Source organism: Protomyctophum parallelum (assembly GCF_964188405.1).
Source record: "Protomyctophum parallelum genome assembly, chromosome: 4".
NCBI classification, from domain to species: Eukaryota; Metazoa; Chordata; class Actinopteri; order Myctophiformes; family Myctophidae; genus Protomyctophum; species Protomyctophum parallelum.
The window spans coordinates 32,121,730-32,140,943 of record NC_139700.1 but is presented as its reverse complement, the minus strand read 5'-3'; the positions used below and the strand labels follow the sequence as shown (position 1 = coordinate 32,140,943).

The following is a 19,214-nucleotide window of genomic DNA, read 5'->3' as shown; positions in this document are numbered from 1 at the left end:
CCCGGAGCTGCAATGCCACTGGTTCAATGCCCATGTGTTCCCATGTACTTGAGCAAGACACTGAACCATTTGAAAAGACTTGAAAAGATGGTCAGTAGAAGGGGCCTAAGAACAGTGTGGACTACTAAATATTTACCTTTTAAGAAGTTTAAAGGAAATACTTAATTTGCTTTGAAATTTAAAGCAAATTTATTTTAATTATTTATGTTGTAGTAACTCTAAAAAGGAGCAACTGTTGTTTTTCTCAGAGTTGAGAAGAGATTCTGTAGACAATGATGTAATCCTTCTGAAAATAAATGGGCTATTAAAAAAGGAAATCATTTCAAGAGACATTTAGTTAATTTACTGTCAAATAGTGACGTGAGAAGTTTCATTGGCTGGCACTGAGAGACACTCCCAGATGGTTTCCCACAATGGAAAGATATTCCCATATAAATCTAAGTAGCCTACAGTAGGTTTCGGGTACTTTCCATTTGACATGAGATACATGTATGTTTTTTATTCGTTGATTTATTTATACCCTGTGGTATTTTTACAACGTTTTTGTTGTAGCACTGAGGCAAAGCCTGTATTAAAGTATCTGAAGAATGTCTGTGAACAATCTGTATGACGACGAAAATAAAGTCATTCTGAACTTTTATTTTGAAGGAGATAAGCTGCATTCAGTTTCAGTGCAATGATTTGGTCACATGACACTACAAATATGTCTGCGCCCATACTTGATTGTGAAGTTGTCTGTTCGTTTGATACTTTTACCATATTTTCCAATTCAAGCCATATTTAGGCTCTTGTTCCGCTTGTAAGTCTATTTAGGTCTTCTTATTCAGCACTTTAATACTTACAGCTGCTAGCTAGGTAGTCAAATACAACAGAGTGTGCACTGTGCAGTAATTTTGTAAGTATGTTTGCTGCGCGTAAAATCAAATGTGCCAAAATGTTACATACAGTAACGGTGGTCATTTTAGATTTTACTGCAGGAAACTTACTTTAACTTATTTGCCTGGCTGCAGGGCCTGGCTGTAAACAAGTTATTGAGCTTAGTCTATAGTTACCCTGGGTAAACATAGCTAGTACCTTTATTTTTCTGTCCTTTGCCCTTGATGATATACGCTCCGATCTTCTCTGTCTGTCAGAGATGGCGATGGGAACAGCATTGGTGTATGATGAGGAGATGACCAAATACAAACTGCTCTGGGTTGAGTAAGTTGATCACCCATCTTCTCACTGCCTAGCCTAGCCCTCCAAGCAGAACCCAATGGTACTGAAGTTTCTGACATTTTTGACGACACAGACCATGGGGTCCTGTTGCAGCAGTATCCTGCCACCTGGTAAAGCGACATCAAAATTTCAGAAAAGCTTTATGGAGGGTTCCGAGAGGGGCTATGCCTAACCCTGGTCCAGCGCGTTAGCGAGTCTCTCACTGATCTGGTCCAGTGCGTTAGCAAGTCTCTCACTAACTCGCGACCAGGGCTACTCACTCACTGCATAATCTGTGAAAGTCAAATGCACATTTTTTATATATTTTAAAAGGTTAACGGGATAGGTGGCAATGAATCTGCCCACTCAAGGACGAGTGGGCACCTCGGAATTCATATGAAAGTGTCCATGAAACAGTTATTTTTGAAAAGAGAATGTGCCAAGTTGCAGCTCTGGACACGGATGCCATCTTGTGGAGGAACGCTGCTATTGCAATTCAACATTTGAATATTTGTAACTTTTGATGCAGCCAGTAATGGTCTTTTTCCATTTCATTATGTATTATTAAAAAGCACGTAAAGACCTTAAATTGTCTCTTTACTGTCATCAAAATCATGTAGGGACTCCTGACCTGCTACAGGTTGAGAAAGACTGATAGGCTTAACGCTTAAGTAGTTATGATCAAAATTCCTCCCTCAGTCCAGCGTGTAAGATCGAGGTGCCTGAGCGTCTGACAGTCAGTCATGAAGCCTTGGTTCTCAGCGGTCTGGCTGAGCGCTGTGTCTCCATCCCAGTCCGCGAAGCAACCGATGGAGACATTCTGCTGGTTCACAGGTCAGGCTAAGCTCCATTTGGTTACAGATGATAGGATGTACTCACTCATTTATTTGCAAGCAGACACACACACACACACACACGTTGTGACACGTACTGTACGTACATAAATGCATGCATAGTTACTTTGCATACTGGCAGCCAAGCACATGTATGCATACCGTACAAACTGCCACGCACATGTCATGCATACATGCTGGCTCACGCATACGTACGTAATGCATACACACACACACACACACGTTCACATAATGGAGAAACATACAGCGACACCAAATATTATTGGTGAAGTAAGGTTACATTCACAAAAATCATTGCATAGGTTTTCATGATACAAAGTAGCCATGTCACTCAGTACTCTGGCATGGTTATAAATAACAGCATCTCCGCCATATATGGCGGCTGCCAATTATAGCAGAGACATCACAATACTTTGCCAGCCTTTTTGCCTCCTTTGTGGACATACCAAGTTGTTGAAGCCCTCTAACAACCAGTCTTGTTATGTCCTAGGCTGCCACATACCAAAAACTTAAATAAATAGTCTGCCTCTATAACCTAGCTCTGAGGTTGTATGTAGGAGTTGTTTGGATTTAATGACCGTGGTCATCAGGGCTTCCTCTAGGCTAAGGTCAAAGGTGCATGCCATCTCTAATACAGACACTTTCCTGGGGTATCCGGAGAACTCGCCAGTTTACCAACTCGCCGCGATTTAGTGCATTTTTGTTTTTGCGACCCACAGGTTGAGAACCCCTGATTTAACTGACCATTTAATTGCACAAAATAATTTGATCACTTTGGAAATGAACTATAACATCTGAGTTTGACATACTACACTATGAAGACGGCATGTTTGCATAACAATGAAGACATTGATGAAGAATTTTCGCTGCAGCGACTTGGTATAAGGGCTTGTGTGGGGGGCCAATACGGGCTTGTGTGAGTGTGAGAGGCCTTTTACCATTTAGGTTGCACACATGCTAGCACATTAAGCACACGCACACAGTCACACACACGTGCATGCATACATGTGGGCACGCTGAGCTACATGTGTCTTTCTGTGCACCCAACAGTGAGGAGTACCTGGAGGCAGTGAAGAAAACCCCTTCCATGACTCTAGACGATCTAATGACCTTCACCCAGCAATATGGAGATGTCTACTTTCACCCGGTTAGTTCTGGGTTTGATGTGGTATTTGTTGAGTGAATTTGTTAAGTAATCTTTTCAGCTTTCAAAGAATCCCACTGCCATAGTCTCAGTAGCTCTTTTTGATCTATTTTTTTTTTAAACGAATTGCATGTTAATAAATGCATTTTTAATCTCTTAGCAAAGCTTGGTTCTCTTCTGTTCATTGATTGTCTATGTAATTTTTTATTTTGTATGCTTTTATTGCTTGCTTTTACCTCTGTTTAAGCTTATTGTTTTTGTATTTTTTTGTTGCATTTGATAGTAAACAACAGACAGGTGATGAATAAAGATGATTATTATTCTACTTACCGCTAGCTAATTGTTTGTTTGGCTCCAGAACATCTACCACTGTGCCAAACTAGCCATAGGTGCCACTCTGCAGCTGGTGGACAGTGTGATGATGGAGAAGGTGAAGAACGGCATGGCTCTGGTCAGGTGAGTTCAGCTGTGAGTGAGAAACAGTGTTGTCTTCGTCGACTAAAACTAAGATGAAAAATGTTTGTCGACTACCTTTTTCCACTGACGAAAACTAAATGGAAACTAAATGAAAACTAAGCTATGATGACTAAGACTAAAATGTTAGGAAGGGACTAGTGGACAAGAGATCCAGTATAAGTCATTTTGCATGCTGAAAACCTTTCAGCAAGTGAAGAAAACAGTCATTACGATTTACGACGGCATTTAGGGAATTTTAGGCCCGCCAAAATGTATTTGTTCGACTAAATCAACTGTAGATTTAGTCGACTAAAACTAGACTAACACTAAAACATACCAGGTGACTAAAACTAAATTAAAACTATTCAAGAAACTATGACTAAAACTAAAATCAAAATTTGCTGCCAAAAACAACACTGGTGAGAAACAATATGAACGCTCATTATTGCGAGTCTCCCTTTAACCACTTGAACCTTAATGTCCCTATTCTGGGATGAACTTTAGGCAAACATTGCAGATCTACAAGCTCACAGCATGTCACAACGAGACTAAGATTTCGGTGAAGATATTTAGTGTTGAGTGAAAACTGCACCCCCCGCTGGGTGACTCAACTCAGTATATAGGGTTTGAGTGGTTAATGAGAGAGTGAATCTAATGGTGTTAATTTTATTCTTTTACATTATCCTCTTTGTCAATGTTCATAGACCTCCCGGACACCACAGTCAGCGCAGTGCAGCCAATGGCTTCTGTGTGTTTAACAATGTGGCCATTGCTGCTCGCTATGCCAAGAAAAACTATGGTGTCAAAAGGTAATGTGATTATTCTTATTGCTAGGTCTGTTGGTGCATTACACTGAAGCAACTATATCGAAACCACAAGTGCTTACAACCATTTTATGACTTTGTTCCGTATACACTAAAGAGCGTAGAGACTGGTATACAGTAGCAACTTTGTAGATAAATTAATATTGATTGTTGTTACCGTATAATTAACTGAGAAGCTTAATTTAAATAGGCTGCCAGTGACCAAGTGGTCAAGAATTGTTACATCTTTATATGGGTTTGTTTTTGTTTACTCAGGGTATTGATCGTTGATTGGGATGTGCATCATGGCCAAGGGGTGCAATATACCTTTGAGGATGACCCAAGGTGAGGCTGCGGCCTTTAGTTACAGTATTTGGGGTGTGATATGGTATTTGACGTGCCGTTTGGCAGGAGATATATGGTATCTTGGTCTCTTGAATGTTCATTATGTGTGCATGCCAGTGTTCTCTACTTCTCCTGGCACCGCTATGAGCATCAGAGCTACTGGCCTAAACTCCGGGAGTCAGACTACGACAGCGTGGGAAAAGATAAGGGGGCCGGATTCAATATCAATTTGCCATGGAACAAGGTAATCCACATCTGCTAACAGTGTTGTTTTTGGCAGCAAATTTCTATTTAGTTTTAGTCATAGTCTCTTGAATAGTTTTCATTTAGTTCTCGTCACATTTTAGTCACCCAGAATGTTTGTGTTAGTCTAGTTTTAGTCGACTAAATCTACGGTTGATTTAGTCGACAAAAATGTATTTGGGCGGGCCTTGATGCCGTCTGATTTTGGCTGATTTTACACTTGCTGAAAATAGCCGTTCTACAAGCTCACAACGTGCAACGCGTTGAGCTATTTTCAGCATGCAACAAAGTGTAAAATGACGCTATTTTCAGCATGCAACAAAACATCTTGTCCACTAGTCCCTTCCTAACATTTTAGTCTAGTTTTTATTTATTGACGAAATTGATATATTTAGTCTTAGTTTTAGTCATCATAGCTTAGTTTTCATTTAGTTTGTATTTAGTTTGTCAGTGAAAAAAGGTAGTCGAACATTTTTCGTTTAGTTTTAGTCGACGACAACACTGTCTGCTAATATGTTTTATTTAGCATACTAACAGCAGCCTCTGCTGGCCTACTAGCCTTACTCTAGTGTCTAATAAAAATAAAAAAATAAAAACATTAACTTGTATTACCTGTATAAACACATAAGTTCTCATCCTGGGTCTTGGCCTTCATTCATGAAAATAAGTCTATTCTAAGTTACAATGTATAATAATTATTACAGAGGATTTGATGTGATGTAAGAGAAAAATTAAGTTGCCTATAAATTGGATGTATCTTATGATGTACTGAAAGGGAAGGGGACTCTCTTTAATGCTTGTTTAGGTGGGTATGGATAACAGTGACTACCTAGCAGTCTTCTTTCATGTCCTGCTTCCTGTTGCTTATGAGGTGAGTCAGGAAATGCAGCCATTATTCCATATTTGTGTATGCACATATGCTATAATGCTTGCAGATGAACCACTTAATCCCTATACTGTATACTTAATTATGCAACAAACAGAAGATAACTGATCAACAAGTTTACAATGCGTCACATTGAGACACGTTAACACAAGCTAACGAGATCAGCCGCCTGGTATCTGGTTTTGTCATTTCTGAGTTGTGATTGTGATTTTTCCTCACAGTTTTGTCCTGACTTGGTCTTGGTGTGTGCTGGGTTTGATTCTGCCATTGGTGACCCAGAGGTGAGGTGCTTGATATTGTTTACTTATAGATGGTATAATGCACCTTGTAAGGCACCTTGTAACAGCAGAAAAAAATCTTGTATAGAATATGTAGTCTAATAATACATAGGAATAAACCTACGCATACGATACGATATAAATTAGTAAGGTACGACATTATACAATATGACTAATATTGTCCACAGAAAATGAAAAAAGGCCCGGACGGTAAGCTCAACCGCCTGAGCCAGCCTGACGGCGTGCCGCGGGTTCAACTCCCGATCCCGGCGGCCTTTGTCGTGTGTCTTCCCCCCCATTTCCTGTCAGATTACTTTCAATCTATCAATAAAGGCAGAAAAAGCCAAAAAGTCTGCAACTGAGGTTGGAAAACCATGATGTAAATGTAAAAGATCACAGCCTTCTTACACGGTTTTCTAAATTAGTTGGGTCACGCTAAGACTGTTGAGTACTGTCACACCCCTGTCTGAGGCTAGGGTTGTATGAACAAACGGATGGCAAGGCACGCAGTTTGGCAGAAGTTTTCAAGACGATTTATTAACCCAAGTGATACAAGTGACAACAACAAAAGAGACCAAACGTCTGCAAAATAGAAATAAAAAGGTATATTCAAAACAAAGTACTGCATATCATATATAACACCATAAATCAAACCAATCATTTCCAAATAAGTCATTATCATATGATAAGCATTCTAAGTATTTATAAATCCGGCCTTTTCAAATGTAAATTAAATAATTATAATATATACAACATAATATATATATATATATAATAATAAACATCACAATAATAGATCTATGTAAACAATGGCATCAAACAATAACATCACCTCCTCAGAGACAGCTTCTTCCAACACCAGCAGAGTGAGCAGACAGACTGACTGCCAGTGACTGGGATATTCAGTCTCTGAGCTTTATACCCCCCATGGCCCCTCCCACTAGACTGGACCAACTGAATAGGGGTCAACATGATCCACCACATGTCAACTCTGCTTGGCACAAAACACATTCATATATATTATTCACATTCAGTTCAGTTGAGCTTGTAGCTCTTCTATTTGGAAGTATTTTTTAGTTTTCCCAAAATTCCTTTTCTCCTTTGATGTCCCTCTGTGACAGGCAATCCTCCCCCTCCCTAGAAGGGGAGTTGGTTTGGCCCAAATTGTGTTCAGCTCCTTAAAGCGACAGGAATCTAATGAGCAGTGTGTGTGTGTGTGTGTGTGTGTGTGTGTGTGTGTGTGTGTGTGTGTGTGTGTTCAGTTTGCTGCTTCTTAGTAGTCTTTGCATAACCTAACAGTGCGCGCTTACTGAAAGGCATGTACACTTGCAGCAAACAGTGACAGGGTGGGGACACACTGTCACAAGTACACTGTACCTGAAGAGAATATTGAAATATTATGAATTTTGTTATTCTCAGGGTCACATGTGTGCCACTCCAGACATCTTCGCCCACCTCACCCACCTGCTGATGAACCTGGCAGGAGGAAAACTGTGTGCTGTTCTAGAGGTCGGTGTTGCTATTTACAACTTCCAACCTGGTGTCCCTATTTTAGGCATGTCATTAACTAACAATACACTTAAGCCAAACTTAAAACGTTAGGAAGATAGCAGATCTACAAGCTCACCAGCTTGGAGATTGGCTATTTTTAGTATTCATCGTACATAGTACATCAGGAGCAAGTGGTTGATCACCCTGCTGGGAAAATGACTCATCTCCCGAATCTAAAGGTCATTTTTACACACCAGGAGTAATGTGAATAAACTATACGAAAAAAGTTCCGTCATTATTTCACATGACATTTTTACTTCATTGTGAAAAATAAATGCCACGTTATAATCTCGCTCATTGTGCATGTACTCATTAATAATGAATGCAAATGAATCGCATGAAATAATCGCTCCCGGTGTACCTTTTTGATGAATTGAACAATGTGGACCCTGTTGTAAACAAGTGTAATGCTTAATTGGGTCGTTTGAGTTTGTGCTTGAAATGTACTGTAAATTCTGCAAACTGTTAATAAATATTTCAATCAATCAATCAATCTTCAAGTACCTTAAAATATCCTATACTCCATTCTGTTACATACTCTAAAGACGTAATATGAGACATGATGTTAGCTTGAAAATCAGTTGTTGGCAAGCGACACCATTGTGCAATAGAGAATTATATTATAAATACACTATTGTCTGACTGCCTTTCCAGGGGGGATACAACCTGACTTCTCTCGCTCAGTCTGTGTGTCAGACCGTTCAAACATTGCTTGGAGATCCCTGCCCTCCACCCAAAGAGCTGCGTGGTCCCTGTAAAAGGTTAGCTTGGCTGTCAAGTGTCAATCAAATGTATGTAATAAAAGTGTGTGCTGGAGCTACAATTTGCTGATTGGGAAATGGCAATGAATGTCATGTTTACTTTCTTTCCTAATCTACATCAGTGCTGTTGAGTCCATACACTGTGTGCGGTCAGCCCACAAGCAGTACTGGAACTGTTTCAGTCACGCAGGTATAATATTCACTATTCACAATATAGTTTTGAAATATTGATTACTACTACTAATGAACTACTATTGATTAGTTTCAGTTATTTCATTTTTTATTTTTCTGGTTGATTTGAGTTTAGTGTTAGTTTTTTGCATAAGTCATTTTAGGTTTAGGAAATTACTACTTTAGATCTAGTTTTAGTCTTATTTTTTGTTTTTCAGGTATTATGAGGAAAGCTTTGATTTACAGCAGCTGAAAATGGTACGATGATGAAAGAATGCATGATATCACATAATGATGGAGGAATCTTGTATTTGTTTTTTTAGCTGATCTTCCAGTCTCTGAGCCCAGCACTAAGCGCTGTAAAGCAGAAGAAAAGCAGCCGGCCGGGGGAGGGCATACCGGTGGAGGGGTACAGGAGGAGGACGGAGTGGAAGGGGAGGAGTTGGAGGTGATGTGGCCAGAGCCTCCCCTCCGCCCTGCCCCTCCCCTCCATACGGCGGTGGTTCTCCCTGGCGGTGAGGCGCCCCCAGACGGATGTATGCCCTTCACCTCACAGCACACTCCCAGTCCAGTCATTCTCAACAGACTCAGGTATGACTATGGGAGCTAGCTATGGTGGATATGATCAATATTTATATTTTTTTACTGCTACTTAAGATCTGAGGCAGATTCTAAAAATGTCTATTGACTTTTTCATGTCAAGGATCCCCCAATATATTATGAATTTGGCCGTAGTCCCCCGTCTCAAAGTATTTTGTTCCAGGGAGCCCCCAGGAGTTAAAAATGTTTGCCTTTTCTCCCGTCAAAAGGGAGAGTTTCTCTGAGGGGTCAGACGGTGAGGACACTCTCACAGCCCTTTGCGTTCTCATCGACCTCGTGGAGGAAATGGAAAGAAACAAGGTACAGTAAAGTGAGGGCCTCGTTTGTATATCCCATCATTGGAGTGATAAAAGGTCAACGTGTGCTGCCTGCTGAACACATTCCTTGACAAATATCACTGTCCATTTTCCGTCAGATCCGCAATGGCCTGGCGCTGGTCGGTAGCGTCTCCACTGCCATGAGGTGTGCTGTTCAGCATGCTGTGACCACATCACTCACCAACCGGTATACCTCACCTTAACCTCGAAACAACTTCTTCAAATAGTTGCTGTGTCAGGCGGAAACGTAACCTATCTCCATATTCCATATTCCGATTGATCATAATACAGCGTCACACAAAAGTATCAAAAGCAGATCTGCTACTTTTGCTATTTGTTTTATTTGAACCCTGAAAACAGAACAGTTTTGGACATTTGAGGTGTCCACCCGATAAGTCGAAATACTACCACAACCACTGTACTATGGTTCTCATCGTCTAGTCCGGGGACCACCAGCAGTCCAAATGGACCTTCGAGAGTGTACAATGGGTTATCTCTGAGACCCCAACATTCACTGTAAAATCCACATTGTAATTTAACTCTGAGAATTACAGACCCATAACGGTCCATTTTGGACCCCTGGTGGTCCCGAACCCCATGTTGAGAACCAATGATTTTTATGCAGTTTGTTGCTAGGCAACCCATTACATGTTTACTGCGTGGCTTCTAGGGGTCAAGCTGGCTAGAAGTCTGTGTTTCTGACTGTCCATCTAATCTCGCAAAGACGGACAATGGAGGTAATTGAATACTTTAACACAGGGTTTTGTTGGTGTGTGTTGGAGATGGAGTGGTCCCAGCTTATTTTACACATGATGGGTGAGCATTTATTTTTGTATTATTAATATTATGTGAATGTGTCCTCCTCAGTGAACATACAGTAATAGAATAAATCCAGTGATTCCACATCAGTGACATTAACACTGATCTCTTTCAAATGTTTCTGCAGGAAAGCCATACTGGTGCAGATCAGTGCTAAGGAATCAGAGGTTCAGAAATCCAAATATAATTTTCCGGTGTATCTGAAGAAGGTACAGTATATAAAATATTTAATGTGTTGGTTGATGGAATAAAGATAAATTAAATAACTAACTGAAACTCTCTAAACCTTATATTTTATTTTATCCATTCTATCTTTTGAGGGGCACCAATGCATGGCTTAGCGAAATAACATAAGTCATTTGGCAGCCAAGACTATGGACTTTTAGGGCTCTGTTTTCGTCCATGCTAAACCCCTTATCCCTAAACTTCTTTGTCTAGTTAAAATGGCCAGTCTACAAGCTCACAATGTGTCAATGTAGATTGGCTAGTAGTTGAACTATTCAAAAATGTTTTTCAAAATAGTTTAGCGTTGACAAATGGAGCCCATAGGGCTCTGTTTTCGACCCATGCTAAACCTAAACTACTTGTCCATGCTAAACCCATTATCCCTAAACTACTTTGCCTTTTTTATTATTATTTTTTACTATTTTGAAAAACATTTTTGAATAGTTAAAATAGTCAATCGACATGTTGTGAGCTTGTAGACTGGCTATTTTAACTATTCAAAAATGTTTTTCAAAATAGTAAAAAAAAAAGAAAGAAAACAGGCAAAGTAGTTTAGGGATAATGGGTTTAGCATGGACAAAAATAGAGCCCTTAATGTTTGTTTAGAGCCTTTTTAATAAAAAACGTTTGCCAGACAAATCTATGGACTTTAATGTTTGTTTTAGAGCAGTTATGTAATTCGTTTGCCAGCCAAGTCTATAGATTTTAATATTTGTTTAGCGCAGTAAATGACAATGTAAGCCTTACATTGTAAGGCATCATCTGTCTGATATAAATACTGCCCTCGCAGATTCTCAGATTGGATCTTCATAGACGAAGCCCAAAAATCAGTAATGTGCATTATTCGCATGGCTATAACATGCATTTGCATAATTATAATAACTAGCCCTTACCCGTTGTGAGATATTGCCCCACCCCCCCCCCCCCTTGTGGCCGCAGGGGGTACTGCGCCCTGGGTGCGTTTTCACATTTTTAATTCACTAATAAATTCATTATTAATCATTAATGTGTCAAATCGAAAAAAGGGTTTTGTTACGCCCTCCATATTATTATGGTCAATGCCTGTGTGAAAAGGGAGCGATTGGTGCAGGCATTGAGGAGCTACGGCGGTGTTTCTGACAGACAGACACACAGACAGACAGACACACACTCAGACATTGACTGAATTATAGTATGATGAAGATGATGATAATAATAACCATACTATGCATTGGCTCTTTCACAGGGCTGCAGTGACGTAGCAGGGTTCATGCAGACTGTGCTAAGCATCCTCCTGCCTTTAGCCTACGAGTACAACCCTAGCCTGGTCCTGTTGGCACTGATGCCACACAGTGGTGTGTTCCACGATGCATGGCTCCAACTCACTGGTCTGCTGCAGAGTCTGGCACATGGGCACACACTGGTACTCATGCAGGTGAGCCTGGCGTGACGCCGTAACGTAGCAATAATCAATCATAATTGTAGCGTCTGTACAAAATTCAAAATGTGAGGACAGTTTTGATTTTGTCCTCTGTGGATTATTGGTTAAGTGGTTGCGATATATTATCCTAGCTAATATACCACTGCGCTGCGCTGCGTCCTCTGGGGATATGCATATGCAATAGGGGCGGATGAAGTCTAGTATTAACCCTGGTTTCCCTATTTTGGGCAATTGTTTTAAATTGTAATTTAAAAAAAAGTGTCAAACAAAGTATAGGGCTTAAAGTGGTGAAAGTGACTTTAAATCCTGTTCTGTTGTGGAGAGAACTCCCAATACATTCTGTCTCTATGGCGTGATCCCAAGACACATAAGTTTTCAGACTCCATCATGGCCCATAGCACTTACCCTAACCCCTTAGATAGCATTTCTGTTGGCTTAGATAGCATTTGACACAGACTTATAGCATGTTATGTAGACAGCACTATAATTGTATTGTATATAGTCATAGCACGCCATAGTACATATGTATAGCATAGTAGTAAATATGTATAGTTTATATGTATAGTGTATGTATAGTTTCATTATATAGATATTCCACTGTTACTTTCTTAGCTTACGCATGTTTCATGATAAATGCTTTTATGTGATGTATTCCCATGCTTTTGTTCTTGCTTAAATGTAAGTCGCTCTGGATTAAGAGCGTCTGCTAAATGCCTAAATTGTAAATTGTAAATTGTAAATTGGGAAGCCGTGTTCCAAATGCAGCATTTCCAAATGCTTTCTTTGGCTCATCTGATCATTGCCAAATGATCAGTCTGCTGTTCATAAAATGACTGTTCTCATGGTATTTCTTTGGCTCTTATATTCAAACTAAAAGAACAAAGTTTAAATTCCACCTGTTTCTCTAGATAAAACACCTAATCATTCATAGAACATCTTGCTGGTATAAACCTAGTATCTTATGAAAGATCTTTACAAAGAGCATACCAGTGTCTTTCACAATAGAAATAGAAGCCGCCTTCTCACCTCAGTTCACCACAACATACTTTTCCTTTCCTTTACATTGTCCTACAATGGCTGTGTAACCAGTACACCTCAAGTTCAAGCTTTACGGAGTAGCATTTGGTTTAAAGTTTCAGAAGTATCAGTAGTGGCCCTGCAGGTCTAATCCAATTCTGTGTATGTGTGTGTGTGTGTGTGTGTGTGTGTGTATTCTTCCCAGGAGTCTGAGAAGCTGTTGGTAAACTCCACAGCCTCTGCTCTCCAGGGGAACCCTGCACCTTCCCTGGGTCCTCTGGGAGCTCCTCTGCCAGAGGACATTGTGTCCCTGGAGAGACTTAGACAAAGAATGCAGCAGGACTGGAAACTGCTACAAACCACAGATGGAGACATGGGAACCAAATCAACGTCAGATGAACATCGTTAGCATTTTGGAACTCCTAATGATGTAATTCAACAGCAGTGACATTGTGTAAAATGTGTAAAAATGTTGCTCGAAAGAGATACACACAAGTGATTCATTCGGTTTTAATGTGATTTTTGTTCTCTGACAGCAGTGCCAGAGAAGCAGGGCATTTGATGAGTACAAGTGAAGCATTTCCTTGTCCCAATAAAAAAACAACATACATTTCTGTATTTTTATATGATCTTGTTTAAAATTATTTTTGCCTAATTAAGTTTTGCTTATAAAATTAAAGTGAGTCCAAATTCTTAATTTCCCCAAATTACATTGTAATATACACTGTGTGCATTTTAACAAACATGTTATGGTATTTTAGTTTAGCATGGGTACTGTACTATGCATATACAGTAGTTGTCTTATAATGATGTGTCGCAAAGGCTGTCGGTTCAATTCAAGTCATCTGGAAAACCGAGTGGGGAAGTGAATGAAAGATGCCCATTTATTATTAAAGAGACTTGTGCAAAGCACCTAAACCCACGTGTCGACCACATGAACCCTACCCTCCCTATTTTGGGCATGTCATAATAGGCAGAAATAGAGGAACATTTGGAGAAAATGGGCAAACATTTGGTAAACAGTAGAATGCAACATAAGCTTGTAAATTGTCTGTTTTTGCTATTTGACAATATATGGTTTAAGTGGACCTGCTTCTGCGGTGCCCACGCCCCACAATGTCTTGGACTGGTGCCCACTCTTCTGGGTACCGGCCAACAGGAGATGACGGTATAGTTCTGAGAACTTCTGACCCTAACCTGAAACCTTTAATGTGAATCTGGTGGATGCTGAAAAAAGGTATAGCCTATAACATCCCATGAGAGAAGCATGAAGAAGCCTGCATGAATGCAAGTCAAGATACATTATGATTGACATGATTTTAATCTTAGTATAGCTATTTAAAGTTATTATAGTATTTGCACAAAGTTACATAATTGTCATTCCTTATTCCACACAAGCATTTTATTTCTCGCCCTATCCCTCATCCAGCCATGGACTGGCGCTGTGGGGTGAATGAATCAAACCTGACTGAGTCATTCAGCCCTAGTATACAGTACAGATGCTAAAAGAGACGACCTTCCTCTCTGTAGTCTGTGTATTGTTACAGCTGTTGTTTTCTCGGGTCACGTCTTGTCCGTCCCGTCAGTCAGCGGATAGAAACGCAGGTGTCTGCATGTACCAGAGGGACTGAGATTTGCACAAAGCCCAGCCGGACGACCGGGATACAACTCTAACGGACCGTCTCACTAGACTAGACACTCTCAACAATGCCTGGGACTCCGACAAGATCACAGCCCCCAAAAATGAAAAAGGACGAATCTTTCCTTGGGAAATTAGGAGGAACTCTGGTACGCAAGAAAAAGTCTAAAGACGGTAAGTTGGTCTGCATAGTCTTTCTTCCCGTCTGCGTCTGCAACGCGTCAACCCTCCCACTCTGCTGCTACTGTCCATGGTGCTGCAATCGCATATGGTGATAAATTGTTTTCCCTCAGATATACACAGTATTGCAATGTTTTAGCCTGATTTAGCTATAGGTGTCAATTCATCTTTCGTATATTGGTTAGACTACGGCAGTACGGATGCACGGGAGCGAATAGCATTGATTGTCTCAAGACTCATGTATTTAATCGATTTAGATTTTTTTAAATATAAAAGTCAGACTCGATCAAATACATAGCCTATATGATAGTCTTGATCCGAGGCTAATTTAAGCCCAAGACTGTCTAAAACTGTGGTTGCGGCAGATGCAATTAATTAGGCTATACGGTCCCAACTACCCCAAGGTAACTGGGTCTATTTTTTAGTAGGCTACCGCTACATTATTCTCTCATTTCTCTGTAGTCTGTATAGCCTATATGTGCCTATAGCCGAACACGGACAAAGCATATTATATAATAGCACACAAGCATTCCACATGATGTAATAAACATAAATAGATACGTCGTCGCCGGTGCCAAGAAAGAACTCAAGGTTATAAAAAAGATAAGATTATTTCACTTTCTTTATGCCTTTAAACCCGACAGGCCCTGATAGACCCTGACTGACTTGTGGCATTGTCTGGAGAGTGTCTTGTGTCACTTTTACGTTTATTTACCAAGTTATTTTTAACTCCCACTGCTCTATAGTCAGACAGCTGAGAGGTTTGACGCCTGCGTGTGTGTGTGTGTGTGTGTGAGAGAGAGAGAGAGAGAAACAGAGGCAGATAATGCTCGTGCGCGTGCGCAGCCATGTTTGTCATCCTCCATAAAAGGAGCTTCACTAGACATGTTAATTGCTTCAGAGCTCCAGTACATTCTCTTCATCATCAGCAGCACTCAGCACCTCCCCAGGGGGTTGAGTTCAGGGCAAACAATTCTACTGTAGTGTGTGTGTGTGTGTGTGTGTGTGTGTGTGTGTGTGTGTGTGTGTGTGTGTGTGTGTGTGTGTGTGTGTGCGTGCGTGCGTGCATGGACATTTTTTTCACTATGGCACTACTGGGTGGTTTTGAGTGACCCTGCGGTGACTGGTGAAATGCTCCTCCTGGCTTTGTGTCAAAGTTAGCCTGGGTAAACTCCTCAGGGGGAGTGGGTTTACCCAGGCTATGTCAAAGTGTCCTTGAGCATAACCCTTAGGTTAGAGATTTCCTTAGGTTAGCCCTGGCCCAATCTGAGAACCCATCGTCAAAAAATAAAGGAGAAACAGCACCCTGTTTTCCTTGAAATTGTCTGAGAGACTAGCCCTGGCCTGCTCCCAGTGAGCAGTTTAGTACATTGCATGGTTAACTCTATGGTCGGTGTGTGAATGGGTGAATGTAATACATATTGTAAAGAACTTTGGAGAAAGGTTCTACTGCACCTTTTAATACCGTTTAATACCGTTTAATGTGGCAATGTGTCAAACGTGCTCAGCCATTGTATTGGGGTGGCTTTATGTTTTTCCAGAATGTGGCTTTTGTCTCTTCAGGTGTGGTGTGTTATATAGAGTTAGACTGATGTGATGTTCACACCCTACTGCAACAAGTTGGCTCTAGCAGAGTTGCCTCTCTTTTACAGGATAATTATTTAGCAGCCAGTGTTATGTTCCACTCACAAAGAGACTTGTCAAGCACTCGTGGTGCTCAATGAGAACAACACGTATGCCCTTTCAGAAATGATGCTCCCAATTTCTGAAGAGAAATTTAAAAAGAGCTCCCTTTCAGTAGTGGTGTGGTGGAAACAGTATTCAAATGTTTTACTTTAAGGAAAAGTTAATACTGCAATATAGAAATACTCTGTTACAAGTAAAAGTCCAGATTTCAAAATGTAGTTGAGTAAAAGTAGCCTAAAAAAGTAAAAGTAAAAAGTAAAAGTACTCATTATGCAGAATGTCCAATTTCAAGTTGTCAATAAAAATCTTTTGAACGCATTGTGAACTTGTAGATCTGTTATTTTCAAATGGCCAAACAAAGACATATTTTGATTATTTTATATATATTGGCCATTTGAAAATAGCTGATACATTAACCACTTCAGCCCTGTAGGGCTTGAGTGGTTAATGTATGTTTTGTAATAAATTAATAATAATCAAAATCTACAAAGTAACTAAAGTTTTTAAATAAATGTAGTGGGGTAAAAGTACAATATTTGCCTCTGAGATGTAGTGGAGTAGAAGTAAAAGTACAGAAAATTTGAAATACTAAAGTAAAAAATAAAAATAAAAAAAGGAAATGTATTAGTTAATTTACACCGCTGCCTTTCAGTTAGGATTACACTTGAACCCTAGCGTTTGAGTTTGAACACAACAGATCTAGCCTATAGCTTGTAGGTCTGTTGTGAGCTTTCAGGTCGGCTATCTGGCGCAGAGATTTGGTGTAGAGGGGGAAAACAAGGAGGGGGCCAAGTATAGACCTTGGGCGACACCGGTAAAGTATACTGTATACTCATTATAAGATCACACCATTTATGTCTACTCGCTCTGTGTCTCAGGAGGTACAGTGGACATTTCACAAACCTGTTGGTCATTTCAAATGTTTAATTTATTTTAATTAATGCATATAGCAAAATATGGCTTCTATTTCAACATGCTAACTTTACGTCAAGAGAAAGGTTGTAGTTTCTCTTAGCTTTCGATCTTCATTGATGATATCATTGGTAGGTAGGTTTATGAACTGTCCTTAGCGTTAGCCCACCAATGAGATCCAGAGTGAGTAGACATAAATTAGAACCAATTATACAAGATAAGGTTGAAAATGGCTGAAGTGCTCCTTTTTAGTGGTTAAGCACTATTTTGGGAAAATGACGAAAAACTAGAAATGTCAGAAAATCTTCCCATATAATTAATGACATGGCCAAAATAGGAACACCAGAGTGAAAGTGGTGCAAAACGATAATTTAGTGTGCATATTATTCTTACAGAGCTCATATTCCTGTTGGTTCCTATGCCATGGAAGTTTCTGCCTCTGCTGATAAACAGGGAGGAAGTGTGTGTGTGTGTGTGTGTGTGTGTGTGTGTGTGTGTGTGTGTGTGTGTGTGTGTGTGTGTGTGTGTGTGTGTGTGTGTGTGTGTGTGTGTGTGTGTGTGTGTGTGTGTGTGTGTGTGTGTGTGTGCGTGCATGCGAAAATAAGATAAAAGTCACATGATCAGTCATAGACATTGCATTAATATGACTTAAGTGCAAAGCCATTCCCTAATTTCTAAGCATCACAAAGGAATATAGTTTGGTCCTTTTTTTTAAAGTCTATTTTAGATTAGATTGTACACACAGTGTTAAGGGAGTATAAAGGTCCCCACACTGATGGATGCCGACAAGTGTAAGTAGTAGGTTTTTATACCCTATTTTGTATTTACTGTCAGATATGTGTAATTTCCACAACAGAAAGAGACGAGGAGCGATTGGTTATGCAGTAGAATGTATTATAATTATAACTAACTAGCACGACTAACTCTGCACAGTAAAACACATTTAACTCACTTTTTCTTACCTTGAGTTACAAATAGATAAATGAACACTGAGGATTTTACTGTGTATTACTTGCTTATACATTTGATCTAGGAATGTGGTTCATTGTTTTGAAGTTATTTGGAGCTAAATACCTACAACGTAAATTACCAACAATCCCTTATTTATGTATTTTGAACTATAATATCTAGTCTAATAAAATATTGAAGAAACTTCCTGCAACACAAGGATTGCAGTGACATTTGTTTTGCACTGTAACATTACATTTGGATTTTTTCCAATTACAGCAACATTTCTTTTATTTTCACATATCTTTTGGCCTTTTTTGCCTGTATTGATGGATCACAGTAGGTAGACAGGAAACAGGGAGAGAGATGGGGGAAGTCACACAGCAAAGTTTGTCGTGATCTGGACTCGAACCGGCCGCGACACACTGTCATACTGGATTACCAGTCAAATTGTGTATTAAGTGTGAAGTTAAGCGAGTGAAAAATATACATTAAAATGAATAACTTATTCATCATAGATGCACCAAAATGGCCTTGACCTGGAAATGTATTTTCTGCCCGAGAAATGGGGAGACAGACACCTGTTACTGAACAAACAGTCTATAATGATTACAATCGATATATGAAGCTACCGGTTTTTAACACTGACTTTATGAAAGAAATATCACTTACATCACCCTTTAAAATGTTCTGGGGAAAAAGTGGTGATATTAGTCTCTCCCAGTCCCAGTCACTGGGATGTTGGGGAAAAAGTGGTGATAT

General features: G+C 39.9%; 2 protein-coding genes across 2 annotated transcripts in view; both read left to right on the top strand.

Annotated features, from left to right (window-relative positions):
- Nucleotides 1-715: 715 nt before the first annotated feature.
- On the top strand, nucleotides 716-13,907 carry hdac10 (histone deacetylase 10). Its single transcript, XM_083763156.1, has 20 exons — nucleotides 716-799; nucleotides 1,134-1,200; nucleotides 1,897-2,031; nucleotides 3,102-3,198; nucleotides 3,554-3,651; nucleotides 4,356-4,460; nucleotides 4,731-4,799; nucleotides 4,917-5,043; nucleotides 5,848-5,913; nucleotides 6,150-6,209; nucleotides 7,626-7,715; nucleotides 8,412-8,518; nucleotides 8,641-8,708; nucleotides 9,013-9,280; nucleotides 9,499-9,589; nucleotides 9,705-9,793; nucleotides 10,366-10,422; nucleotides 10,553-10,634; nucleotides 11,876-12,064; nucleotides 13,293-13,907. The coding sequence occupies exons 2-20, from the start codon at nucleotides 1,136-1,138 to the stop codon at nucleotides 13,494-13,496; spliced, it is 2,067 nt and encodes a 688-aa protein (XP_083619282.1). The 5' UTR covers nucleotides 716-799; nucleotides 1,134-1,135; the 3' UTR covers nucleotides 13,497-13,907.
- A 723-nt stretch (nucleotides 13,908-14,630) lies between these two features.
- Nucleotides 14,631-19,214, top strand: part of parvb (parvin, beta) — a 20,558-nt gene continuing 15,974 nt past the window's right edge. The window contains exon 1 of the mRNA XM_083762572.1: nucleotides 14,631-14,900. Within this exon, the coding sequence (XP_083618698.1) occupies nucleotides 14,795-14,900 (106 nt within the window). The 5' untranslated portion in view covers nucleotides 14,631-14,794. The remainder of the gene's footprint in view (nucleotides 14,901-19,214) is intronic.